Raw genomic sequence first — 26,975 nt, 5'->3', positions numbered from 1 at the left:
TGGCTAAACAGCTGAAAGACTGCACAAAGAAATGTTCACCACAGTAGATTTATAGGTGAGTCTTTACAGCTCATGTGTTGTATTTAAAATACATAAATACATATCCCCAAAAAGTCTCATCCCTACTCATCTCCAGGCTTTTTATTCAGAATGCTATAAGAAATATGTGTACAGATTGTAGGGCCCACTAGAAACAAATAAAAACACACATCACCTCTCTTTATTACATATAACCACACATAACTGGTTCACCTTGGCATCTTTTCTTAGCCTTACATTTTTCACTCTTATGTCTTGGCTTGCAAATGCATTGTTTTCATCTGCCATATAATCCACACATATGGTCTCACATACATCCAGGGACACTACAACCTCTCCATCCATCAACAGAAAACAACAGAGCTGAATCTTACATGATGCCTGCAACATAGATCATGTACAATTCCTGTATACCATAAATCCACACGATTTAAGGGTATGGGCAGACTTTCAGAGAGGGTTCCCATATATTCATCTATATCATATATCCCTGTTTTAACATTAAAACAATCCGTGCACATATGGGGGGTTGGGATTTCTCATTGTGTTGAAGTCACAGTTTACAGAAAAACAACCCTGAGGCTCAAAACGCCATCTGGTGGCCACCGGACTTCTAACGTGAGCTGCAGCGTCACCTGTTGAACAGCACTGTAATTGTGCATTGCCGTCAACACACTGGTAATGACAATGCAAAACATTTGTGATTCATTGTGGTTATTTACAAGGTGCCACACCAATTCAGCAATACAATTATCTGCGATAATGAGCATTTAAGTTGCAGGAAGTAGTTGGATAATATCAGTGTCTCTGAAAGTCTGTGGTTGCAAGATCAATTAAAAATCAATATTCCATGCTATCCCTTTTCATTTAATATGACATCACTTGCAGTCGTATGAGGCTGTTTCACTTCATAAGTTATTGGCTAAATATTTAGTCTCACAAACACATAGACATGCATCTCTGTGATTGTACTACTCTACAGTTGTGAACATAACAGTGCCAGCTCAACAGCAATATTCAGCAGAGGTGTTTTGTTAAAAGATTAATACTGCCCCCTAGAGGTTGTAGTTTGTCATTACGGTAAGCTTTATTTATGTATCCCCATGTAAAAGCTTTTTATTCTTATAATTATTTTCGCAATTATTGGTGGCAGTGGGAGTAAATATTTCTGTTTATCAATTAAGTATTTTTTTCCACTAGAAAAAAATCCCCAAAACATTTTCATAAAGTTGGACTGCTTCTTTTTGCCATAATATAAGAAAACTCTTATTTTGAAAGCGTAACCAGGATGTATATGTCAAGTCCCTCAGACTCGGAAAATAACCAGTACTTGAAAACAGGAACAACTTTTGACTGTCTTCTGTCATGAATCTCATTCAGTCTTGACAAATCTATATTATTACATCGGCACATTACCATATCTGAAGAGGTGAAACGTCATGAATACGGAAGTGCTGGCTTTGATATTCCTTCTTCAAATCTGTGGTCAAAGTTTGTGCCAAAATGCAACCAGACCCAACATTGTGATGGTGATGAGTGATGCATTTGTAAGTATGAATAATGTTACATGTCACAGTGCTTTACCACTGTATAGTAACTGACACAATAACAGTAGAGTTTTTATATGTGTGTAGGCTACAGCACTGTGACAGGACAGGCTGTAGTTCAAGATTAAACATACAGAGATGCAGTATTTTTCACATTTAATCTTTGTTGGACTGTGCACCTTAGTAGCTTTGGGTCCAGATGTTATTTTTTTTCTTTCTGCAGGATGGGCGATTGACCTTTGACCCTGGCAGCCAAGTTGTGAAGCTGCCATATATAAACTACCTCAGGGAGCTTGGTGCTACCTTCCTCAATGCTTACACCAGCTCGCCCATCTGCTGCCCCTCAAGAGCAGGTAAGTTACCCATTAAAACATCACTGGGGACAAAGATATTATGGCATATGTGATGGTAATAAAGGTGGTATAATGATTGCATTTCAACTGTTCTATCTCTGTTTTGCAGCTATGTGGAGTGGTCAGTTTGTTCACCTCACGCAGTCATGGAACAACTATAAGTGTCTCGATGCTAATGCAACAACATGGATGGATTTGCTGGAGGCGAATGGATATGTTACCAAGTCGATGGGCAAGCTGGACTACACCTCAGGGAGTCACTCTGTCAGGTAAGCAGACTGTCAGGAACAAGAGTGAGCCTGTATCTCAGATACAGAGGAAAACTCCTACACTAACCTTTTCTTTCTTTCTATTCATCACTCAAAAACACCAAAGACGCACTTTAGTGTATGACAAAGAATAATATACTGTGTATGTGGGGAGCTATTTTCCAGAACAGTGTGAATCATCTTTTGGGACACTTGTCCTTACATGCTTCTTTCCACTTCCCCTTTTTTTATGTGTCTCTGCCTGCACTTTGTTAGTATTTGTGTGTTTGTGCAACTTCTGCAGTAATCGAGTCGAGGCCTGGACACGAGATGTTCAGTTCCTCCTGCGCCAAGAGGGCCGGCCTGTTTCGCAACTTGTTGGGAACATGTCTACAGTAAGGGTCATGAGGAAGGACTGGGAAACCACAGACAAGGCTGCACAGTGGATCCGCAAGAGAGCTGCATCGTCACAGCAGCCCTTCGCTCTGTATCTTGGCCTCAATTTACCTCACCCGTATAGAACTGAATCCCTGGGGCCCACCGCAGGAGGATCCACCTTCCTTACCTCACCATACTGGCTGGAAAAGGCATGCTATTTCTTTTCCTGTGTCTAGAATGCTTTCTCTCCATTATCATAAATCACTATTAGGTTAGGCCTAAATTCTTATTTTACACACACAGGTGTCCTCTGAGCTCATCACTGTTCCTAAATGGCTGCCTATGGCTGCCATGCACCCTGTCGACTACTACTCCACCTTCACCAAAAACTGCAGCAGTGATTTCACTGAGGACGAAGTCAAAAGCATAAGGGCCTACTATTATGCCATGTGTGCCGAAGCAGACGCCATGCTGGGTTAGTTGACAGCAGTAATTCACCAGGGGGCGGACTATCTAAGCAGGAGGTAGTGCGTGTGATAGCTAAGTTTTTAGACTCAAGATGGCTCAAGTTCAAACCAAACTCTGTTGCCAAGATTACTAATGAAGCCGCACCAAACCTATTCAGGTTCACAGATCCAAACATGCACAAGGCACTCGTCTTACAGGATCCCAATGTGGCAAAATACAAGTACAAAGGTAAAGTGGTGTGAGAGAGAGACCAGTACAGCCAGCATACCGATCTGGCAATAAAACAAGGCATAGCATAGCAGGTGACAGCAGGTAGCTAGATTTAAGGCATATCAGTCAATTGCACTGAACTACTTCAGCAGTCACTGTTGATTTAATGCACCCTAATAGAACATATGGGTACTGTGACTGGAATTACTGTAGGTGAAACCTCCCTCAATAAATAAAGGCAAAAGGAATAGTAAATGCTTTTGATAGGCACAATGATATGAAAGTGTCATGGAAGATTGATTTCCTGTAGCATGCATCAGCAAGAGTTAAATGCTCTGTATTGCTTGTATGCATTGCAGTAGTTGTTTCTTTACTTATGCTCCCACTTTAAGTTACTTAACATGCTCGCATATCAAAGGTCTGCCATTACAATTTAAGTCATTTATTAGATCAAAGTAAGTAAAAATCCAGCTGCAGCTCAATGCTTACTCTGTGTCTCTCACACTCTGTCTCACCAGGTCAGGTGATTTCCGCTCTGAGAGAGACTGGCATGCTTAACAACACTATTGTAATCTTCACGGCTGACCACGGAGAGCTAGCCATGGAGCACCGGCAGTTCTACAAGATGTCAATGTATGAAGGCAGCTCCCATGTTCCCCTGCTGATCATGGGACCTGGGCTGATGTCTGGCCTGCAGGTCAACCAGCTTGTGTCTTTGGTTGATCTCTATCCCACTGTGCTAGGTGAGGAAGTAGACAGAAAACATACATTAAAATGTCTGTTGAAAGGTAGAATAAAAGTGTTAGAGAACTGTCTCTCTGCTGTCAATAAAAGCACTACCAGATATAGATTTTAGTATTTTAACTCGATGTAACACTTGTGTATTTTGCAGACATTGCTGATATTTCAGCAGTAGGCATTCTCAGTGGCCACTCGCTCCTTCCTCTGCTATCCAAGGCCAGCACTTTCTCCAAGAAGCAACATCCAGACTGGGTTCTGAGTGAATATCATGGCTGTAATGTTAATGCCTCTACTTACATGCTGAGAAGTGGGCGGTGGAAATATATTGCCTATGCAGATGGTGTGAGTGTCCCTCCACAGCTTTTTGGTGAGTTCCTAATTTCAGAAACTAAACTTCAATCCTCATATGCTTTCAGTATGAAAAAAAACAATGATAAAACTGTACTTTGTGTTTTTTTGCAGATATAACACTGGACAAGGAAGAACTACATGATGTAGCTCTAAAATACCCAAATGTTCTAGCACATCTGGACAAGCTGTTGCGTAGTATTGTAGACTATCCAAAAGTCTCTACAACTGTCCATCGTTACAATAAAGAAGCATTCAGTGCCTGGCGCCAGAGTTTGGGTGGAAACTACAGTCAGGTCATTGCTAACCTCAGGTGGTTTGTGGATTGGCAAAAAGATCCCTCAGCCAATGAGAGAGCTGTTGACAAGTGGCTTTATGGCTCTTTGTGATATTTTTTTTATGGTTATGATGATGGTTAACTTCAGGGTGTCTTTTTTAATGAGCTGGACTCAGACTTTGCTTAAACAAGTACTTGATGTTTTATGTAGAGCACTTTAAATTGCCTTTTTTGCTGAAATGTATATAAATAAACTTGCTTTCCCTAACGTGACAATGTCATGAAGTGAGGTATATTAAATTCCTTCTATAATTAAATCGTTATTTTCCAAATAAACTGTTATTATTGTGTTCATTTTTGTATAGTTTTGCTATTTTGTTTCCATCTGCAGACACTCAGCTGACTGAACGGACAACTGATTTTATTTTGAAAATCCAAAGGAGGTGTGGCGGCTTCGCTTTCACTTCCGTGTCATCTAAAGGGAGCAGAGCAAGCTGTCAACGTAAACAGTGGGTGTCCCTAACATTTGTTTTCATTAGCAATAACGTTACCTGCGTGAGTAACAGCTCAGCCAACTGAATAAATAACCTGACATGTGTCAAATAAGGTTTGAAACCAGCTCTTATTTAAAGTAATAGCATAGTTTAGAGGCTCTGGCTAGCTAACGGCTAATGCTACATTATTGTTAGCTAGCTAAAACTGCAAACATAAACTCTGGCTTGGTGAATTCTGTTTACTGTTAAGTTATTTGTCAACTTTTTAATCATGTACATCACCGCTACTCTAAGCATAGCAAGTTTTCACTAAAACTGTAGTTTATTGTAAGTAAATTGTGTATTAGTTCCTTACTTCATTCATATGAACGCCTTGTAACTATGCTGCAAGTTCAACCACCAAACGGTAAATGGCTTACAGCTATTTTGGACTTGTGATTTGGCAGTGTCTTGTCTGTGTCTTTGTTTCTCTCAGATTATTACAGGATGTCTAGTAAAGAAGTGAAAACAGCACTGAAAAGTGCCAGAGAGGCCATCAAAAACAAGGAGTTCAAAGAGGCCCTAAAACACTGCAAGGTAAAGTATCTAAGGCTCACATGCTACAGTAGATTAAGTGAGGTATTTACATTGATATGCATCTGTTTCAAGAAATCGTGGTGCTAACTTTGCTCTTTTTACTGTGCTTTAAGGCCGTTTTGAAACTTGAGAAGAACAATTATAATGCATGGGTATTCATCGGCTTGGCAGCCAGTGAACTGGAGCAACCAGATCAGGCACAGACGGCCTATAAAAAGGCTGTGGAGCTGGAGCCTGAGCAGCTGCTGGCATGGCAGGTAAGGTTGGAAATGATGTGGTGTTTAGAGCTTGCAGGGCCTTCCAGGCTTTAAACAATCTTACAGACTGAGAGAAATTCATTTAGTGATTTGTATAACTTAATTAAACCAAGTAAATTTTCCCTGGTAGTTACTGATGTGTTGTTTTGATATGTCATATTATCCTTCCTCTCTCCCCAGGTGGGTTAATTATGAATTGTGTGTGTTTTTTTAAGGGCTTGGCAAATCTTTATGAGAAGACTGATCAGTGGGATTTCAAAGCTGAGCTGCCGAACATCTACCAGAAGCTTGTTGAGCTGTATGCAAGGTAGCATATGAAAAACCCCTTTAGGATGTTTCTTATGACTGTAGAGGAGGTTGTTATGATTTAACTCGTATTTGATTGTTCCCAACTCCTGATTTATTTGCAAAATTCTGAAGTTTTGGCTATTAACATATTTGATTTGAGATGTTTTTAATTCTCATTATGTTCTCTCTTAACAGCTCTGACAAAAAAAAATGTTACGAGATGATCAATAAGCTGTCCGAGATCTATCAGTCTGAAAAGGAATATTTAAAGGTATGTCATTTCAAATCAGTTGCATTCAATGAAAAAAAAAATACATATTTTTCTTTTTTTACACATTTGATTGAATTTGTATGTTTGCACATAGTTGGCAAAGGTTTGGCTGCAGCTCATCCAGGTGAAGGAGGAAGAGGCTGTGGACAAGAAAGAGTTACTGCAGCTGTGGCTACAGATGACCCAACTCTTGTCAGACTGCCATAATGAGGGAGAGCAGGACAATGAAACTCAGCAGCATGTAAGACTCCTGCAAATGTGGACTTAAATTTTAGCAATCTGCGTGTCTTGTGTATAAACACTTTGCAACACATAAAGGCCTGTCCCATCCAGTCTCACAACCCTAAAAGGTTAAAGTCAGAACTTATCATAGGTTTACCATGTGGAAGTCAGAACCTCCAGTATCTGCCACTGACTGACAAATACAAAGATCCTAATTTTCTTAATGCTGTTTGTAGTGTACATATCTCTCTTTGATTACTGTTTATGTGTTTGTGTTCAGTTAATCACAGCATTTGAGAAGGCCATGGTTCTCATGGATCCTGTACCAGGAGAGGAGCATAAGAAGGCCTCAGCTGACTATATCAAATGTCTTTCTAAAGTAAGTGCACTTTATTTTATGTCTGTGTCATCACCACATAAATTCAAGGACAACTAGAATGTATAAATGTTCATCATAAATGGGCCACTTCATACTCGACCCTGTACAGTTGTTACCAAATCACCTGCTCATTGTGAATCTCCTCTTACTGTAGCTGCCACAAGAAGAAGCCAAAATGAAAGAGGCGTGTGAGTCCATGCTGTCCCACTACCCCAACCAAAGTTATCCTCTTGAGGTCCTGTGTTCGCACTACCTCAAAACAGGTAAAATACTGTAATCATGCTCATTAAATGATTCATTTACAGATACTCAAGAGTTTTGTTCAGTAAAATGCATTTAGATGTCTTTTTCAGACACTAGATGAATCATTGGCTGTTGTAGTCAGTTTCACTTTTTGCACATGTCATGTTTATTCAAAGGTGTTCAGGATGAGGATGCAGTCAGCTGTTTCTCCCGTCTCCTGGATCTGGCTCCTAACAGTGGATTAGGTCACTTGGGACTGGGAACCAAAGCACTGCAAGAAGGAAGGTTTAAAGATGCCATTAAGGACCTTGCACAAGGTTAGTTTCAACAAAAAATGGATTCTGTTCTTAAAGACATACTATGGAGGGTTTTATTAAAAGACAAGGTATAGACTCATATAGAAGTAATCCCTTTCAGTCATCATATATGACCCACTAAAAGTGTGTGGCAGTGTATTTTTCTGCAGAGACTCCACCCTCTTCCTGTACTTTCTTATTTTCTGTGTTTGGGACATTTCTGAGCGTGTACCCCCACAGCACTCAGGGGAAGTTGGGGCTTTATTAAAAGGTAGCGACCAGGTGCTAGACTGTACGCAGCATATCCATCCAAGAGACAAAGTGCAGGGAAAAAAACGCTAATATAGCAAACTGAAACGCCAAATGAAAGTGAATATGGGGTTGGCGTTTACTTCCACTTTCGCTGGCGAGTGTGTTTATAATCAATAAGTGTCAATCCTGTATAGTATACCTTTAAAGTGAAACCCACCTGAACACTTGATACTGACACATGCACTCCGTTACATCTCTGTAATGTAGAATTTCTGTGGTAACTACCCACAACTTGTCTCTTGTGTTTTGTTAGGGTTGAAGAAAATGAGCTCCAGCACAGGATGGTGCAGCCTGGCTGAAGCTCAGCTTAAAATGCAGAGATACGCAGACAGTGCTGTATCATGCTCTCAAGGTATGTTTGGTCTATTGTCTATCACTATGTTATACAGGTGTGATTACTGATCCAGCTAGTCCTAAAGAATATGTCCAATCTGACTTCATCAAGAGTTTATTAAAAAATATTTAAGCTATCTTTAGATATCTTTAGTCCCTGAAGCTGATAATGATCTTCACTGTGTCCCTGGTGCTGTTAGGTCTGACTGTGTGTGCTTCTGGAGACAAGGAGCTGAGGGTCAAACTGCTGAAGCTGAAGCTAGAGGCTTTAGTCAGGAGTGGAGGAGAGAAGGCTGCAGACCAGGCTTTGGAGACATTTTCACAGGTAATGTGATTTACTTATACTCTGTTTATTGGATTTTTATATGTATCATACCTTTGAAGTGTCTTTTTAGATTACTGGGTGCTAAGTAATTCAGCAGTTAAAAGTGTGATCGTTAGCCTGGGTTTTGTATGAAGATATTTTGCAGTTGTAACCTTGGACATGCACTACATCATATCAAAGTAATGTCGTATCTATGTTTGCTGTTTTTCTCCATTTTTCAGATCCCAGTTTCTGAAAAAGACCCAGTGATATTAGCCCTTCAAGGACGTGCACACCTCAACAAGGGACAGACTGATGAAGCACTTAAGGTTGAAAAACTTTAACCTACTGGAGTCTGTCTGCAAAGAAGTCAGATTTACTTTGTAAATTTGAGCAATTTACAGAATTGAACACTCTATGATAACAGCTTGAGATGAAATTGCTTTTACACTACATGTCACTTTCACCCATTTACACACTGGTGGCCGAGGCTACTATATAAGGTATCACCTGCTCCTCAGTTAAACACACTCACAACCCGATGGAACAGCCATTTGGAGCAATTTTGGGTTCCATATCTTGCCCAAGGATACCTATCCAACTGCTGATCTTCCGATTAGTGAACGACCTCCAAACCACAGCCACCCAATATATATTTATATATTGTATTGTCTTGTATTAGACACAGGGTAGATACGTACATGCATATTAAACTATTGTGTCTTCCGTAGTTGTCATCGGAGCTGGTGGTCTCAAACCCTAACCTAGCCCAGGGGTTCGAACTGAGAGGACTGGCACAACTAGCTCAGGGTCAGCAGCAGCTGGCAGAGGAGAGGTAAGAACTCTATTTTTTTTTTTTTTTTGTTTGTTTGTTTTTTTTGCACGTGTTTTTAATCTGTGGCATGTCATTTCTAGGTAAGATCAAACAAACCATTTGTATTGTGCAAAAAGGTTTAGTTGTCCTAGATTAACTCTTCTCTCTTGCTCTACTGTTGTTTAGTTTCCTAAAGGCAGTTAGCCAGAGCCCAGATTGTGGAGAGTATTATTTCTTGCTGGGACGACTCTACTGGGACATGGGAGAAGAGACCCGTAAAGACAGAAGCAAAGCTCATACACATTTGCTCAAGGTTAATACAGTTATTATTGAAATCTTGTAACTTTTGGCAGGTGAAGGGAATTTTATTTTGCTATGTGTTAATTTTAAAAACTCATTTAATCTCAAAATAGTCATGGTCCAGTCTATGACAGGTTAGTGTTAAAGGACTTAACGTGTGCACAAATAAACTGTGAAATGTCACAATATGATTTTTATTGCCAGAAGTGAGGTGTAGTGCTGATGGCACCTTAGTTTGAAACTTTCATTTGTCCATTTCAGGCTGCAAAGTTAGACCCACACCTTGGTTGTGTATTCCGCTACCTCGGACATTATTACCGTGAGGTGGCAAAGGATCTTGGCCGGGCACGGGGCTGTTATAAGAAGGCCTTTGAGATAGACAACGATGATACTGAGTCTGGAGCTGCCTCAGTGGATCTCAGTATGGAGCAGGATGATATGGTAAGCAGATATTTTGGCGAACAGTGATGGTGTCTCCTTACAGAGGCCTTTCTTATTTGTCCTGACCCTCCCCATGCTCCTCTTACCTCTATTCTCCCATTTTATTCTCCTTCCCTAAACACCACAGGAAACTGCCTTAGCAATACTTCAGTCAGTGATTGAGAAAGCCACTCCAGGCTCAGCTAAATGGGCTTGGATGAGACGAGGGCTATATTACCTGAAGGTCGGAGAGCATCAACAAGCTGTAGCTGAGTAAGAGTTTCAAATCTCAGTAGCTAAATGTATACCTTATGTATTATCGTTATTACTGACCATTTAATTTATGTTTACAGCCTGCAGGCAGCGCTGAGAGCAGACCCAGAGGACTGGGTATGTTGGGAGTGTTTAGGCGAGGCCTACTTAAACCGCCGGAGCTTCACAGCAGCTCTGAAGGCCTTTGGTAAGGCCCATCAGCTTCAGCCCTCTTCCATCTACAGTGTCTACCAGGCTGCTGCTATCAAACAGACCCTGGGCAAGTTCAAAGAGGCGGTTGCAGAGTATTTGCAGATCACAGCGCAGCAGGACTATGTTCCTGCTCTTAAAGGTAGGTGTTTGTTTCAATATTATGCTTTTGACTGCATATGTCTGAATCATATATCTGAATGTGATTGGTATGATCTGTTGTTCAGGTCTTGGGGAGTGCCAGCTGTCTCTGGCAAAAGGTTTAATGGAAGACTGCAGAGATGGGGGAGCCATCGACCTCATTCAGCAAGCCATACAGAACCTCTTCAGGTAATGACTATACAGTAGTTTAATTTGCAAATCTTAAAATGAACAATTCTTTGTGTGTGATTCATTTATCACACAGACTCTTTGCAGTTTCTTTGATCTATCCTTTCACATTTTTTGTGCTCTTCAGAGCTGTAGAGCTGCGTCCAGATCTGTCCTGTCTGTGGAAGCTGCTGGGAGATGCATGTACCGCCGTCAGCACCGTGTCTCCAAACAGAGTCCAGGTTCTAGTGCCCGCCCCCCTGGCTGGTTTAGACCCCAACATCCAGAGCCACACACTGAACCAGGTCCAGCTACTCAAAGTTGGTGAGAGGTAAGACCACAAACTGGCGTAGACATTTTCTGATCTTCCTATTGGTGCTACTCTGTCAATTCACACATTTCTGATAGCATAGTGGTCTTTTTATTGCCCTTAGGTTCAGTGTCTACTCCTGTTGACCAAGCATAGAATCTAAACACTAAATATTCAGCACATGTTTTTGTTTGCAGATGTTATGCCCGAGCTTTGAAGCTGATGTCTGAGGTCCCCAGCCTTTGGTATGACCTAGGACTCAACTATTACCGCCAGTCGAGCCTGACCTGCCCTACAGATGGAGACCAGAACTCTCCATCTCATCTCCTGGAGAAGGCCCAGCAGGTAATTCACACAATCCTGCAGTTTTGTATTGTTCCCTCCCAGAGGCAGTCTTTTAAGAATTTTTTTCTTTTCAGTGTTTAAAAAAGGCTATCATGATGGACAGTGGGAACCACAGCTACTGGAACGCCCTGGGAGTGGTTTCTATGAGCAAAGGTAATAAAATGCTACCGCATTCTTGTGAATAATAGCAGTCTACCCTATCTGATGGACACATTGATTGGTTGGTAAATCTGTACTTGACCCATCAATATTTAATTGGTCCATAAAAAAGAGTAGGAAAACACTGAGGTTTACAACACCCTTGTAAATACAATTCAGTACAATTTGAATTGGTTCAGGTAAGCTACAGATATTGGATCAAGGTTCTGTTTAACCTAAAAAGCTGTAATCTTTCAGACGTTGCCATGCGTGATAAACAGACACATGTTTAGCACTTTGAGTTAGTCCTAAGACATGACAGAAATAAATAATCATGCTCAATAGCACTTTTAACCACATAACTGTGTATGTAGATGCAATATTTTTTCTCTGATTAATACTTGCTTATATTGTCATTTTTTATTTTTATTTATTTATTTATTTTTTTTGTTACATCAGGTCTTGAGAACTTCGCTCTGGCTCAGCATTGCTTCATCAAGTCCATACAAGTTGAACCAAATGTATGTAGTGCACATTTGTTCTGGCGATGAGTAGTATTCGCAGACAATATTTTGATGTTCTTATTTGATTCTTTTTAATATTTCATTACAGAATGTTGTTGCTTGGACCAACCTTGGTACCTTGTATTTGAAGAAGGACAATATAGAGGTGTGTTTTTATCAGTTGTTTTGTTTTGTCTTTTTCATCATAGTTGGCCAACATTTTCTTTGTTAAAGCCTGGTCTTCTTTTCTTAGCTTGCACACGAGGCCTTCAAGATTGCCCAGTCACTGGAGCCGCTTTATGTCAACTGCTGGATTGGACAGGTAAGACATCATAATAAGACCATGTTTAAAGGCCACTATAATTGATGTTGTCAAGTAAATGAACATTTGGCAATAATTCAGCGTCCGAGGGTTGGCTTCTTTATTGCACTTTATACACTATTATTGCATTTATACTTCCTGTGCTGTATTTACATATATGTGTGACAAAACATGGGTTTAGCTGGGATGGAAAATGGTAAGAAATACACATGAAAGCTGGGTGAGAGGCATCATAATGATTTTAATGAGATGTAAAATGAGTACAGAGAAGAAGCCATTTCTTATATTTCTTTTGCAATCAGTTATATATAAATTTCAATTAGCAATGCAAGAATTCAGCTTCAGTGTTAGGTAAGAAATACTTGCCTGATTTTAATTTGATTCTGTTGGTTGGTACTTGAAATATAAATTACAAGGTTGAGAAATTGCATAGCGTGCTAGTATTCATAAGACTTAATGAGTGTCTGTCTCTGACCCTGTTTATCTGTCTAAATGATAGTTTTGTCCCTTTTGTCCTCCTGTCAGGCGCTGATAGCAGAGAGAGTGGGAAGCTATGACACCATGGATCTTTTCAGGCACACCACTGAACTCAACACACATGTGCGTGACCTCCCAAAACCCCTGAGGGTTGCTTTTGTAATACCCACTCATTAGCTGGCTAATAACAGTTTAATCTTTGCTTCAACTTTCTCTGTCACTCTGCTGACTTTTCAGCTATAAGCCTTTCGCTACTACTAGAAAGTAATTAGGGGTGATACCACAATGAAACAATGTGTATTCCTTGCCTTCCTCTGCCTTTTCTCCTTCTTCACCTACATCTCTCTACCTCTCATCTTTCCCTTGGCAGATGGAGGGAGTGAAAGGTTATGCCTACTGGGTATGTTCCACCTTGCTGGATAAGAGCAACAGAGACTCTGAGCTGTACCGCTACAACATAGTACAGATGAACGCCATCTCTGCTGCTCAGGTGGCGCTCAGCAAGTACACAGGTACAGCATCTGTTTGTGTGTTGATGTGTGCATGCAGGATTTGCACATCCCTCGGGTTGTATTTGGGTCACGCGTCATAGACGGATGTTGTGTGACATGAAGTTTCTTGTGCCTCCCTCTCAGAGAGGATCCAGTCTGACCCTGATGCCTTCATCATGCTTGGCTACCTGAATGAGCATCTGCAACTGAAGAGGCAGGCCTTACAGGCGTACAGAAGGTGTCTGTCTGAATCACACTCACTTTAACTTTAACTCGACTTTAAAGGCTGAGACAGTACCAAGAAAAGATTAAGAGACAAAAGATGAATAAGAACCACAGTTTGGTATATTTATGTATACAAATCACCTTTATCAGTTATAATTCTGTTTCCTCAGAGCTGTTGATCTGCTTCAGTCCATGTCCTCGACAGAAGAGCTGGCTTTTGCTCTGGGCAGCTATGGCCGTGCCTTGTGGTAACACCCAGCTGCCTTATTACCATGCAGTTTAAACTTCTTTGAAAATGCTAACAAAATACCACAAAATCCATTCTTTGCACGCCCCACTGTGTCTTTTGCAGCACCGCAGGCCAGTCAGAGGAGGCAGTGCGTGTTTATAATTCCACTCCACTGCAGGAGCTCAGTGATTTGGCTGGGCTGGCTCTGGCCTACTGCAGGGCAGGACTTATCCCAGAGAGCATCAGCGGTGAGGACTGGGGGACACACTGAAATCAGAGACTGTGTATGTGTTTACATACCAGAGTGACCTTGACAAAATTGTTTTGTGTGCACTGCAGCCTATGAACGTGCCTTAGCTGTGGCTTCCAGTGAGAAGGACAAGGCTTACATCTTGACAGCTCTGGCGTTGCTTCAGCACCGGCAGGGTAACCTAGACTCAGCCAAGACTCTGCTGTTTAAATGGTTAGTCCACACACTGTTGTTTGGATCATACCAGTTGTTTATATGTCTTTTTTTTTTTTTTTTTTTATGAAATTGCCGTCAACTCCATTACCACATGATTATAATATGTAATAATACTTTTACTCTACTCGCTTGTAAGTTAAAAGGTATTTCATCTGTCTGCTTTCTGCCTCCACAGCTCGATGTTAAAGGAGCCAATCTCAGAGTCTCTGCTGTGTCTATGTGCCCTGGGATTGGTGCACAGGGATGCTACGCTAGCTGCTGCTGCCCTGACCGAGCTGCTAAAGCAAGGTTCAGCCTCTGGGAATGTTATAGAACAGCGATGTCTACTCACCTGCGCCTTGCTCGCCCTGCAGGGCAACTACAGCGCGGTGCAGAGAGAGGCTTCCCGAGCTGTGCACAGGTAAAGTACCATACTGACATGCTTGGCCCTACAATAACCTTTTAAAAAGGACAATCGTACATAAGTGTGAGCAGACTGCACTTTTGACTCTAAAGGCCAGATTTACTTCGGCTTTTGCACTTTGTTTTAAGTGCTTTATGTAGAGGACTGCAAAGTCCTCTGCTACAAAGGCTTTGTCTTATTTCTCTACCTTATTTACAGCAATCCTGGAAACCCATCTCTGTGGGCTCTGCTGTCCAGGCTGGTACCACAATATTATCCCAAGAAGGCAAATGTAAGACTTCATACACACACAAACATTACACACACATCCCAAGTACAAACCCAGGAACTCTATTATACACACACGCATTTAACAGAGCATGCACTTTTGCCGTAGTGCAGCTGGACAGTGTTAGGGTTCATGGTTTTGTCTGCTGTGTATTTCAGGGTGGAGCGGTGGCTGGTCACGTTGCCTGTCTCTCCAGTATGACCCAAGGAAAGGTAAAGGAGTGACTAAATATTTATCTTGACACGACTTTGTGTAATTTTATGTTGTGTTCTGTTTGTGTTTTTACACTCTCTTTAACCTCAATGCCATTATAAAATAAACTCAACACTAAATTATATTATTTCAGACTCTGCAGTGTTTAGTATATCTCACACTGTTGATGTGTCGGCATCCAAAATATATTTCTACGGTACAATACTGACTTTGGTATCTTGCCCACCGTGTCATATGAAACTGTGCTGATCTAACTTGTGTCCTGCAGAGGGCGCTATTGTACAGTGGCGTGAACCAGCTGGCTGGTGGAAGACACTCTGGAGAGGACAGTCACAGGAATGCACTGAAGACTATGCAGAGAGCTGTGTTGCTTTGTCCTGGTACACACACACACACACACACACACACACACACACACACACGCACACACACATTCAACTACCTGCCTTGTTTATGTTTATTCCTATTTAATAAATATAAAGCTACCTTACACCTACTATTAAAGGAATACTTTGAAATGTCCTAGTAATCTGAGTCTCCTCTCTTCCCTCCACTTTCAGATGATCCGGCAACGTGGGCAGGATTAATGGCTGCCTGTCACACAGAAAACACCTCCTGTTATCTTTCAGGCTCTGCTCCCTGTAGACAAGGCCTGGAGCAAACCCTCATGTCAGTGGTGTCTGAGAAAGGTGTGTGCATTGGTGTGTCTGTGTGTTTTTTGGTGATAATTATTTTGTGTGTGTGAGTGTATAATAGACACCTTTTTGTATCCCAGTGCATAATGTGGAGGAGATAGAGCGTCCTCTAGCCCAGAGTCTAGAAGGTTGGGTGCTACAGCAGGCAGTTACTGGTCTCATGCTGGGGGGACAGCTGGAGCAGGCAGAAACCCTTTGCTCACAGGTGGGACACGCTTTCACAGACAGTCTCAATATTATTATCTGATGTACTTCACTGTTGAAAGGTTAAGACTTTTTTTAGACTAACGACAACATAGATGGAGTAACACAGTGTACATGTGGGGCCTCTTCTTTCCATCGTTTGTCTCAGGTGCTGAATGTTTCTCCAGAACACCCAGCAGTGATGCTGTCGCTGAGGCAGGTACAGTGTCAGCGCCTCCTTGTGGCCGATGGTGGTGCTGTCCTCCCAGACACTGTGCTGGAGCAACTAAGCAACACTGTGATTATGAACCCCACCAACCTGGGGGCTTGGCACGTGAGTGGACACTCAGTCATTTCAATAGTTTTATTTGTATTGCAGTGACTTAATGACAAGCTATTACTCTTAAATTTTGAACACCAGCTGCAAGTGCAACTGTTTTTAACGGTGCTATACTACATTGTTCACGCATACATTCACCCAACAGTCACAACATTAAAACTACTGACAGGTGAAGTGATTAACCTTAATAATTTTGGGAAACCTTGGGTGCTGGCATTCATGTGGATGCCACTTTACATGCAGCACCCAAACATTGGTAGTGACCAAGTACACGCCCTCGTGGCAAAGGCACTTCCTGATGGCAGTGACCCCACCCCCAGCAACACAGTGTGCCAAGCCAGACTCTGACCCAGACTTGCCACATCCCACAAGCCCATCCACAGACGTGCCAGGTACAGGCACGTCCCACAGATGTTCAGTCAGGTTGGTATCTTCTGAAATTGGAGGCCAAGTGAATAACATTGATCATCAATCTGATCAAGTATACTCAAACAGATTTGGATCTCGTGAATTTGAAGGCCAGGTTGATGACTTCAGCTCTTTGTTACCTTCCCCTGCGTGGCCTTTCCTTAGGAGGGGAAATGACCATTGCCATGAGGGGGTGTGCTCGGTTTGCAACTATGTTTGGGTGGGTGCTGTGTGTCAAATGGCATCCACGTGAATGCCAGGACCCACGGTTTTTCACAGCAGAACATCGCATTGTAACAAGATGTTTTTTCATTTCACCTGTCAGTGGTTTAAATATGGTAGCTGATTGGTGTGTATATGCAGCAAAAATAACTGACCCTAACCAACTCAATTACATAGCGGGGCTTGAAAATATTATTTGTCTCAGTCTCAGGTGATCACTTGTTTAAGTGTTGAGGTAATTGAAATGATAAAATCTGTGTTCTCCTCACCACAAATAGCCATTTTGTCTCACTTCCACTGAGACACTGGCCTAATGAAGACCATTTCTGTGCCTTGTTTGAGACCTCATATCGCTGCACTTAACATCAAATGGCTGCTACCAGCAGGGGAGAAGCAAGAAAGATGCCAGGCTCTCTCTTTACAGCCGTATACATATTGTCAGATTGTGGCCGTGGTTAATGAACTGAGATGTTTGAGTATAAACAAGTTAAAATGTTCAGCAACATCACAGTGTCAAAGACCATTCATTATTGCTGCATGTAATAAGTACAGCTTTGGCTTCATTCCTGTTACGACAGGAATATTGTATTGAGAAGTCATTGTGTCATTACTAGCTGAACATAAAAGCATTTTTGTACCCATAGTTTGATATTTGCACCAACTTGAAGTGAGAGGCGGTGGATTATTTGTCATCGCTGACACAATGTAAACTCTCGAGTGACTCATGAAAAATAATCACATCATGTTTACCTCCATCTTTCATCTCTTCCTCTAATCTTTATCTCACACTGCCTCAAACAATCTCCTCTATGAACCTCTTCCTTCACCTCTCGTATTTTCTCTCCCACCCATCCCTTTGTAAATCTCATATTCTCACCTCTACTCCCACTCATTCTCATTTTCCAATCACTCTTCTCCTCCCCTTCTCTTAGTGGCTGGCTGAGGTGTATCGTAGCCAGGGCCTCCTGGTCCAGGCAGTGATGGCTTACAAGCAGAGTCTGCAGCTGGCCTCACAGCTCGGCCTGCACAGCAGCCAGGTATCCAGCCTGCTCCGACTAGCCCTGCTTGCCCTGGGAACTTGTATGGTGAGTTTCTGCGTAGGATGTAACATGAGTCTAGTTCCAAAATGTGATAGGTGTGCTGTAATAGCTGTATTAAATTTGATATCTCTTTGCTGCAATACTGTGGTCACGAATAAGAATATTTTAGACAGTACAAATAAAATGGCATTGCACAATAGAGGTTAAAATTAGCTCTATGTAAGGATGGTAGCACTGGTTGTGCCAGGATTACTGTTATAGCAATAAGGACAAGAAGTGTTTTTGAATAATGACAGGAAGACTTGCATGTTAGTACGCACACGCAAACCCAGGGGCAGCTCCTGTCGACATCCCTGTCAGCGGATGACAGAGATGGAATTATAGGATCAGCAGCCAAGGCCAAGTGGAAATACAAATAAGACACGAAGCGGCCTTTGTGATTCTTCTGCAGGGGATGTTTTTTTTATTCCACTGCTCACAGAACAGCACATCACATAGTTAAATACAGTTCTTTTTTATTTTACATATCGCAAACTCTTCTGAATTTGATCACAGCCACTGCTCCTCTGAAAGCAGACAGTAAGCAAATTATCCTTGTTTGTATCCACAATTTGTTCTTATTATGTTATTACCCATCGGGCAATGTTATTTTTTCTCCTCTGAGGTAGGATAAAATTTTAAGAGTAGTTGTGAGTTGAGTTGCCAAGATAAGAGAAAAACATGATTTTTACAGTCCACAAGTTTTTTGTCCCACACAATGCAAGGAAACAGGTTTTAAATCTGATAATTATACAAAAAAACACTAAATATTATGTAATCAAATGTACATTATTATATATTTTACAGTAGATATAATGATTGGATCATCAATTTGTGGGCTAAAGAAATACTACTGATCCACTGATCCCCATTAAGACTATAAAAATCCTCGGATGATATTACATCGTTCAGCTTCTGAATGTTAGTACTGCTCTTTAACTTAATTTTAAGGCCTTTATACAGTAGATCCCCAACATGAACACACACTATGGACCTTCACCTACTGATATATCTATAAATGCATTGCTGGTGGAGGTTTTAGTCCCTGATGTGCCTGGCAGCAGTCTGTGCTGGGGGCTTTAGAAACTGATTAACCTTGACTGGCACTGCTGTCAAGTGGAGCATCTGACTGTTCAGCTGCCAGTGCCACCTTTCCAATTATCGCTCAGATTCTTATGTCTACTTACGAGACTGCCATCTCCTCCTGCCCTCCTCTGGTTGTCATATCATAGAGCGCTTGTCTGGGGCAGTGCATTTTCTTTTTTTGCTTCCATTTTCATGTCAAATCATTTTCTTCTAATTTAAGTTTACTGTGTGTCCCTGTGCTGACACAGCATTTACGGCATCACAAATGTTTTGCCGTTGCTGGGTTTATGATTTTTCTGCAACACCCGTACTGACGCTGTGTTTATTTAACAGTACGTCAATTTCACAACAGCTGAATTTCTTCTTACATTGTGTTTTTTGGTGGCATCGCTCCAATTCTTGGGCATGTGCCAGAGTATTTGCACACAGCACAACACCTGCCCTTATGTAATGTGCAGGTGGCGTTACCTATATGCTAATAACAAACCTTGGGCCACTCTCCTCCAATTCATGATCAAGTGGGATCCATCATTCAGCACACCTGGCTAAGAACACATTTGGATGGTTTTGAACGTGTGGTGCATCTGGTATTGACTTCTATCATTTTTCCACTTGACAGAAAATTAAAAGAAAGTTAAGAAAATGTTGCTGCATGAGGTTACATTGTTTCACGTAGTTTTATCCCTAACCCTGTGTGATCTGACCTTTCAGGCTGGTGTCCCAGGAGACGACTGGAAAAACATGATCCAAGAAGCCACCACTGAGGTCTTGAAGCTGGGTTCATCCCCCATGGCCCAGCTTTTCCAGGGTCTGCTCCAATATGTGACCAAGATGGCTGCTAGGTCAGTGTTTCTCAATGTGTTCTGTTTTCACTGCAGCAGGTAGTATGTAAGAAGTACATGCACAGTTGCAGGTGTGTGTTGCACTGCGTGGATATGCAATAATTCTCTCCCATTGGCGGTGGAAGTGAAATATATCATCAGAGGTGATTAAATGAATCATAAGTTTCCTGAAACTTCAGAGTTATGCCTCCATCTGTCGTGTCAAGATGTTGGTACTTTTAAAACTGCACAGCAATTTACAAAGCAAAGTTTTGCCCTGACATAATAGCCTTCTGTCGGTACCACACAGGCCTGCCAGGACGCTTAATGAGAATGCTGCATTTATCAGAGAGAGCTGAGTTAAACAAATATGCCAATCATGAACTGGCTAAATTCCTTGAGAGATGCTGCAGGAACTCCCCTGTGCCAAGCATAATCACCATCTCAAAGGCCCTTTTATGCCACAGACAAGTTTCATTTTATCATATATACTGGCAAAAAGAGAGAAACTTAAAGGTTCAGAGCAGCAGAAGTGCACTGTGCCAGCTAGACAACAAGCCAGGTCAGCAGCTATCCAATGCCATATGTTTTCAAAAGAGCCAGTGTTACTTACATCAGCACAGGCAGCACGATTAGGAATATTCATAACATGTTTTTCTGCTCATTTATTCACAAATTCCACTCCCACGTGTAGCCTGGGTGTATGAAACAACCCGAAAATGAACTGGAAAGTATTTTGGTTTACAGGAAACGAGGCTCATGTTATATCTTTGCCCATTTGTGTGTGTGTCCTCTGCAGGGAAACAAGGCGTTTGTTGGAGAGGGTGGCATATGCTCAAGACTTCCCAGTGACAGTGGTGCAGGTGGCCAGCTGGTACCTCCTCAGACACTTGCATGCAAAAAACGACGAGGAGCTAATGAATGTGAGCACACAGCTGCCTCATACCTGCACTGGCACCTGATCGAATCATTTATGTGGTGATATATGTTCATTTGAAGCGCCTGTGTCCAACTGAGGCTTCAGTGGAAACAGCCATAGCACATTAATAGTGAAACTGAAACAGACATACTTTTGTGTTGTTATACTTCAACTACATCTTAAATGGTGAACATATTTTCTCTTCTTTTTCACAGGTCCTTTTGCACCATGCCAAAATGAATGGAGATCAAAGACTGCTGGAGTTTAATTCACTGCTTGCCTCTTCTTCAGCTTGAATTCATCAAGTCCACAACTTTATCGCTATGAAATCATGCAGCTCAGCGGGTTTATCCAAAGGTTTACTGGGTCTCTTCGCTAAATATGAAATCACACCAGACTGGATAAGATGTGTCTGATATCATAATATTTATTGGCTTTACAGGATTCTTTGATTTTACATGATACAGTGTTCAGGAAATCAATTCACAAATCAAAATCATGAGCATTATCATACATTATTTCAAACTGACTTCACATATGGTAAACAGTGTCCACCTTGAGGCTGCAATAAAGGCATCTTGCTCAATGCAAAAAGATTGTCTCATCGTGATTGCACATCATCTTAACACATGCTGATCTGTCAACATGAAATGGAGTGTAAATTAGATCATTTTTGTGAACTTCAGTAGAAACAGTACTTGATTAAAACAAAGGATTTTGCAGATAACATACAGAGATCCTCGAGATATGTTTGGCAGTAACTACTGTAACATGTTGCACCAATTACAGTTATTTATTTGTAGAAAGAGTCCTTTTTCAAAAGTATGATTAAAACCCTGAGCTAAACATTTTTACTCTTTGGTTAACTTAGGCTTGGGTTGTCCCTCCACTCTTCCTCCACCACATGTTTCTCAATAGCACTGTTTCTCAGGCTCTGACACCCTCTCAGCGGCCGTTTCGACATACATGCTTGGTCATGAGAGAGCAGATGTTTTGCCCACAGCCCCAACACGCTTGCTTGATGTGTGGAGAACTCTGCTGGGTCTTTCTCTTACACAGTGAACAAACATCCACAGTGTCACCAGATCCTTCGCTGGGATTTCTTTTACTATTCGCCACAAGCTGCTGAAGCTCTTTCAGTACAGTGTCTGGAGCCTTTGCAATGCCCACGACCTTCACTCTCTTAGGGTCAAACACACAGTCCTCCTCTAGGCCGCTGGGCACGGCTTTCATGCCACAGTTGGGGGGCACCCAAGCCGTGTCGTAGCCCTGCGTGCTCCAGGTGTACTGCATAGGATGGTTGTCCTTGTCAATGCGCTTGACACGGCCCACGCGCACACCTAACTCAAGGACCACGCGGTCTGAAGGGTTATTGTGCAACGGATAACGTTCCGCCTTTTTCCTATCACGACTGACATACACGCCTTTTCCCAGCATGCCACCTGTTGACTGTTTAAAGCCATTGGCAATGATGAGCCGTGCATTTGCAACACTGGTGCCATGGTACATGGTGTAGACACTACGGTCTTTCGGCGCCTGAGCTTCCCTCAGTTCCACACGAGGAGAGTCATCGTCATAGGTCACCTCCCAGCCGTAGAAGGGCAGCGACATCTTTCTTTATCAAAAGATGCTGTTAAAGGGCAGCAGCTCTGTGAGGAATGAAAACAAAAATAGCATCACGTTAGAATGGGTGTCACTTTTCATGATAAATATTTAAGAAAATACTGGATGTAGCTTTAACTCTGTGGTGGACATGGTGTCATCATGTGCTTGTCCCCCATGTCGAGAAGCTTACATACAGATTACTAGTTACCCTGTTAAAAATGTAATAGATAATGCAACTATTTTAATTACTTCATCAAAGTAACATAATGTTTTACCTGTCATTATTTTTTGATTCATTTTCTAACAAATGCTTTAAACAAGGCAATAAAGCTGAAATATGTCCACACATAGGACATGGCAAAAGAAGGCATTCCTGAATGGTGAAGCACCACAATGAATGTTAAATAAGCTTTCTTACTGAAAATAATACATTTAAATATAACCCCTTTTTAATCACCAACATTTTGATTAGTAACTGTAATTTAATTATACATTTGTCTCAGTAACAAACTGATTTTCATTACATTTATATTACATAATATACATTTCATAATATAATAATAATTATTATATTTGTATAGCACTTATCTAAACAATGTTTCAAAGCACTTCACAAAGTGCATAAAAATAAGAAAACTAAACATTTAAAAAATGGAAAATAGTGTGTACAGAGGCAAATATGGAACAAAAGGAAATAATAGCCTACACGAAAAATACAAATCACAAAAGTACACATCAGACATTAAAAGGGAAAGTTTTCCTAAATATTAATAACAGGAAATGTGCTAGCTAGCCTAATCTCAGAGAATTTCAGAGTTTTGGGGCCTTGATATCAAAATGCTAGTCTCACCTAACTACCAGCCTGGACGACTAGTGAGGGTCCGGAAGGGTAAAATCCGAGTTTAAACTTGCCGTGAACGGCAGCTGTAATAGACTAGCCAGTAGTCCTTAGATAGCTGGAGCTAACCAAGCTGTGTGTGTGTAAAGTTAGGCTAAGTAAAAACTGTTAATGCTACTATAGGCCACCAATGCGACGTTAGGAAGGGCTCAGTAACTTAAACTATCACCAGAATGAACGAGAATTAGTTTTATTGCAGAAAAACAAGCTCTTAAGAGAACTGACGTTTTTACCTTGAAATGCTACGTTAGCGAAAATCGGACACTTCCAATGTATGTCAGCTCTCTGACTTAAATCTCAGATTTTACCTCACAGGTAATGTAAAGTGTAACATTCACTTAGTGATCATTTACTGTAAATCTAGTGAGCTATAATGTCCTTTAAACTTATGACTTAACGTCAACTAGTTAGTCGACAAAGTAGACAAACCTTACCGTCGGTGAGGAGTCGCTTTAATTTCAATAACTTTCACTTTCTATTCATCAGAATGAAAATGCGAACTATATTGAAACGTGTCACACCGTGTATTTACATATTCAAATTGCTAATTTTTCTATGCGAAATCATGGCCGGTTAGCTCAGTTGGTTAGAGCGTGGTGCTAATAACGCCAAGGTCGCGGGTTCGATCCCCGTACGGGCCAGTGAACATTTTTGTCACCATCCTTCATGTATCCCTTATGCTGTCAAATAATTCCCCTTAAAGATGAAAGAGAAGTATACTTCTGATCTAAGCTGTTTTTGTTTTAATAAAGAGCAGAGGTTGGACTACTGTACAACATCTAATGTGAGATACCTGAGTTAAAAGGAGGCTGGATTATGAACTGGGTAATAGCCATCCCTGAGGGAACTGCCAAAAATATGATCATCTATAACTTTGTCAGGGAATATGTACCACAGAAGCTTAATACCAACTCACATTAAGGACTTTAAGGTAGGTGCTGGTCTGATTTTACCTGGCCCTGAGTCTAAATCTCACTTTAGGAGAGTATCTCAAAGGATGTTGTGATTACATGATGAACATTCCCAAATTAGTTTGTGTTTAATCATATTAATCCACAGCAAACTTGGGGTAGTCTTCCATAAGAGGAATACTGTATTACATGCACAGAGAAGGGGAGGAGGGTGTGTGTGCCCAGAAGCCTCCAAGCAGCTTAATCTGGTCTAACGTGGCAAGCAAGGCCAAGTGAAAACCCCGATGGGAGTGTGCCGTGAGTAGCTGTTTCCTTTTTCCTTCTTGTATAATACATACAGTAGTGGTGTCACAACAAGGCTGTTAGATTCTCTTACTCCCGACGCTCCGCCCTTTGAAATGAACAGCACAAGTTTGTGTCATGTAAAGTGGAAAACTGTATTTTTGTATCAGTCTGGGAAGAAAAAGTCTATTTGATATTCCAGCCTCTCCTCATATCTTCAGTTAGACTTCAAACAGCAGTCGGCACATCTGTCTCTCTGTAGCACATGAATAAGACATTGAGTATAGTCTCACCTGGCTGTTTAGTTTTCACCCCAACATGCCCCCCTGGGACATGCAAAAATAAATGTTTTATTCGCATCTCTACTCTTCACTGCCGTGGATTTTGTAACAGTGAAAGTATGAAATCACGAAGCTGTGTGTTTATGTGAAGGCTGCTAAATAGGCTTTTTAGATTGTCTTCACTAATATGGAATAATGAAATATAAAGGCATTATGGGTCTGATAACAGTGACATTTATTTACCTGAGTTCTGTTTCATTGTATTCAATAAACTGAAGACATTTCAGTCACATATAAAATAACTGATGTCCATTGTCAGACAGGAAAATCATTCTGCATAGCACGTGATCATAATGCATGCAAATCAGAGAATATAAAAGCCATGCAGTGAGAATAAGAGCTACAGTCTATAAATGATGTCCATTAATGAGCAGGAGATCCCCAAAACATGTCCAGCACCTATTACAAATTGCAAACACTACTTTACAGAAGAAAAATATTGAGAGTATGAGTCCAGTTTCCACAGCCTGATTACACCCTGAATTTAGATTTACTATTCTAATCTGTATCCACATCATCTCCCCCCTGTCTGGGTTTGGCTGGACAGAAATGCTTGGACATGAGGATGCAGATGTTTTGCCCACACTCCCAGCACCGTTGCTTGACATGTGGAGCACCCTGCTGGGTCTTCCTCTTGCACACTGCACACACATCTGGAGCACCATCACCTCCTCGTCCTCCATGTCTTTTGGATTTCTTTGACAGAAGCTGCTGAAGCTCTTTAAGGATGTTGCCGTTTGGTGCATTCGCAATGGCGACCACCTTCACTCTTTTGGGGTCAAACACACAATCCTCCTCAAGGCCACTGCGCACAGCTTTGAGGCCACACCTTGGGGGCACCCAGGCAGTGTCGTAGCCATGCGCATGCCAGGTGTACTGCAGAGGATGGTTGTCCTGGTCGATGCGCTTGACACGGCCCACACGCACGTGCAACTCAAGGACCACGCGGTCAGAAGTGCTGCTGTTCAGTGGATAATGACACGCCTTTTTCTTGTCACGACTGACATACACGCCCCTTCCCAGCATGCCACCTGTTGACTGTTTAAAACCACTGGCAATGATGAGCCGTGCGCTGGCAATGCTGGTGCCATGGTACATAATGTAGACGCCCCGGTTTTGGGGTTTCTGGGAGGATTTCAGCTCCACGCCAGGAAAGGAGGCACCATCGTCCACCACCTCCCAGCCAGAGAACTGCACTGACATCTTGATTCAGGGATGTGGCTGATAGAGGATGTTGTTTCAGCCCCACAAATATCTGCAGTACTGTGGGAAGTTAAAACAGATGTAGCGTCATGTTAGAGGACATTTAATCAGGGTGTAACACAGGCAATAAAGCCACTCAGTCAGCTCAAAGGTTTTCTGTATTTAGCATGTACTTTCCTGTTTCACTTGAAGCACTCTGATTAGCCTTGTTGTTGTTGAGAGGAGCTTTATAAATGAACTCGCCCTACCTTGTTCCCGTTGTTGCTTCCTCATACTTACTGATTTAATTGTTTGATCAGTGAATCATCTGTTTTTGCTTCCCTGTCATAAGTCTGTCCATCTACCCTACACGTTGCTTTGTTGTCTCAATGGAGGTTACTAATTTGATTCTTAAAGCCCTGCAAGTTTCATTATTATTCAGTTTGTGTTCCTTCATAAATCAGATTCATTCAGCTTTTCTTATGGCACTCCTAAGTTTTTTTCTCGTGCTCCCACTGTATGAAAGACTGGCCTATGATAACCACAGTCCGTGTGTTTCAGAAATAAAGCATTACGTTTTTCATGCATATCTATCAAAGTACAAAACATTTAAAGTATAAAACACTGAAACCTTACCGACAGTGAAGAGTCGCTTTCTCCGTCTGCTCCGTGTTACTTTCTGTTTCATTTACAGTTCTGATGATGTCACAATTGGGCGCTGACA

General features: G+C 41.6%; 3 protein-coding genes and 1 non-coding gene across 5 annotated transcripts; 3 read left to right on the top strand and 1 right to left on the bottom strand.

Moving 5' to 3' along the window:
• The first annotated feature begins 1,341 nt into the window (after positions 1-1,341).
• Positions 1,342-4,945, top strand: arsk (arylsulfatase family, member K). The gene is made up of 8 exons (XM_033620239.2): positions 1,342-1,586; positions 1,810-1,939; positions 2,049-2,208; positions 2,492-2,774; positions 2,869-3,040; positions 3,762-3,986; positions 4,136-4,351; positions 4,447-4,945. The coding sequence occupies exons 1-8, from the start codon at positions 1,479-1,481 to the stop codon at positions 4,719-4,721; spliced, it is 1,569 nt and encodes a 522-aa protein (XP_033476130.1). The 5' UTR covers positions 1,342-1,478; the 3' UTR covers positions 4,722-4,945.
• A 103-nt stretch (positions 4,946-5,048) lies between these two features.
• Positions 5,049-21,626, top strand: skic3 (SKI3 subunit of superkiller complex). 2 transcript variants are annotated; one of them, XM_033619878.2, is made up of 41 exons: positions 5,049-5,118; positions 5,579-5,679; positions 5,793-5,936; positions 6,152-6,243; positions 6,420-6,495; positions 6,590-6,736; positions 6,998-7,096; positions 7,251-7,359; positions 7,516-7,656; positions 8,201-8,299; positions 8,481-8,605; positions 8,827-8,913; positions 9,316-9,419; positions 9,585-9,711; positions 9,960-10,139; positions 10,267-10,391; positions 10,472-10,722; positions 10,808-10,910; positions 11,038-11,220; positions 11,397-11,544; positions 11,619-11,697; positions 12,142-12,203; positions 12,295-12,351; positions 12,439-12,507; positions 13,033-13,107; positions 13,355-13,496; positions 13,620-13,713; positions 13,871-13,948; positions 14,053-14,177; positions 14,269-14,392; positions 14,571-14,795; positions 14,997-15,069; positions 15,225-15,278; positions 15,548-15,659; positions 15,840-15,968; positions 16,055-16,179; positions 16,327-16,491; positions 18,060-18,212; positions 20,004-20,134; positions 20,913-21,036; positions 21,248-21,626. In XM_033619878.2, exons 2-41 carry the CDS (start codon positions 5,590-5,592, stop codon positions 21,326-21,328), a joined length of 4,707 nt encoding a protein of 1,568 aa, XP_033475769.1. In that variant the 5' UTR covers positions 5,049-5,118; positions 5,579-5,589; the 3' UTR covers positions 21,329-21,626. The 2 variants fall into 2 exon arrangements, with proteins under 2 accessions (XP_033475769.1, XP_033475770.1); XM_033619879.2 differs by having other exon boundaries at positions 5,070-5,216.
• On the bottom strand, positions 21,438-26,971 carry LOC117252631 (uncharacterized). Its single transcript, XM_078171074.1, has 4 exons — positions 26,888-26,971; positions 25,571-26,332; positions 23,488-23,507; positions 21,438-22,647 (listed from the first exon to the last, which is right to left on the bottom strand). The coding sequence occupies exons 2-4, from the start codon at positions 26,270-26,272 to the stop codon at positions 21,978-21,980; spliced, it is 1,392 nt and encodes a 463-aa protein (XP_078027200.1). The 5' UTR covers positions 26,273-26,332; positions 26,888-26,971; the 3' UTR covers positions 21,438-21,977.
• On the top strand, positions 24,103-24,176 carry trnai-aau (transfer RNA isoleucine (anticodon AAU)). Its single transcript has one exon. It is a non-coding gene; the product is annotated as a tRNA-Ile (tRNA).
• Positions 26,972-26,975: the final 4 nt, after the last annotated feature.

The sequence above is a fragment of the Epinephelus lanceolatus genome, chromosome 9 (genome assembly GCF_041903045.1).
Source record: "Epinephelus lanceolatus isolate andai-2023 chromosome 9, ASM4190304v1, whole genome shotgun sequence".
In the NCBI taxonomy this organism is placed as follows: Eukaryota; Metazoa; Chordata; class Actinopteri; order Perciformes; family Serranidae; genus Epinephelus; species Epinephelus lanceolatus.
This window is presented reverse-complemented; position numbering and strand designations above follow the sequence as displayed.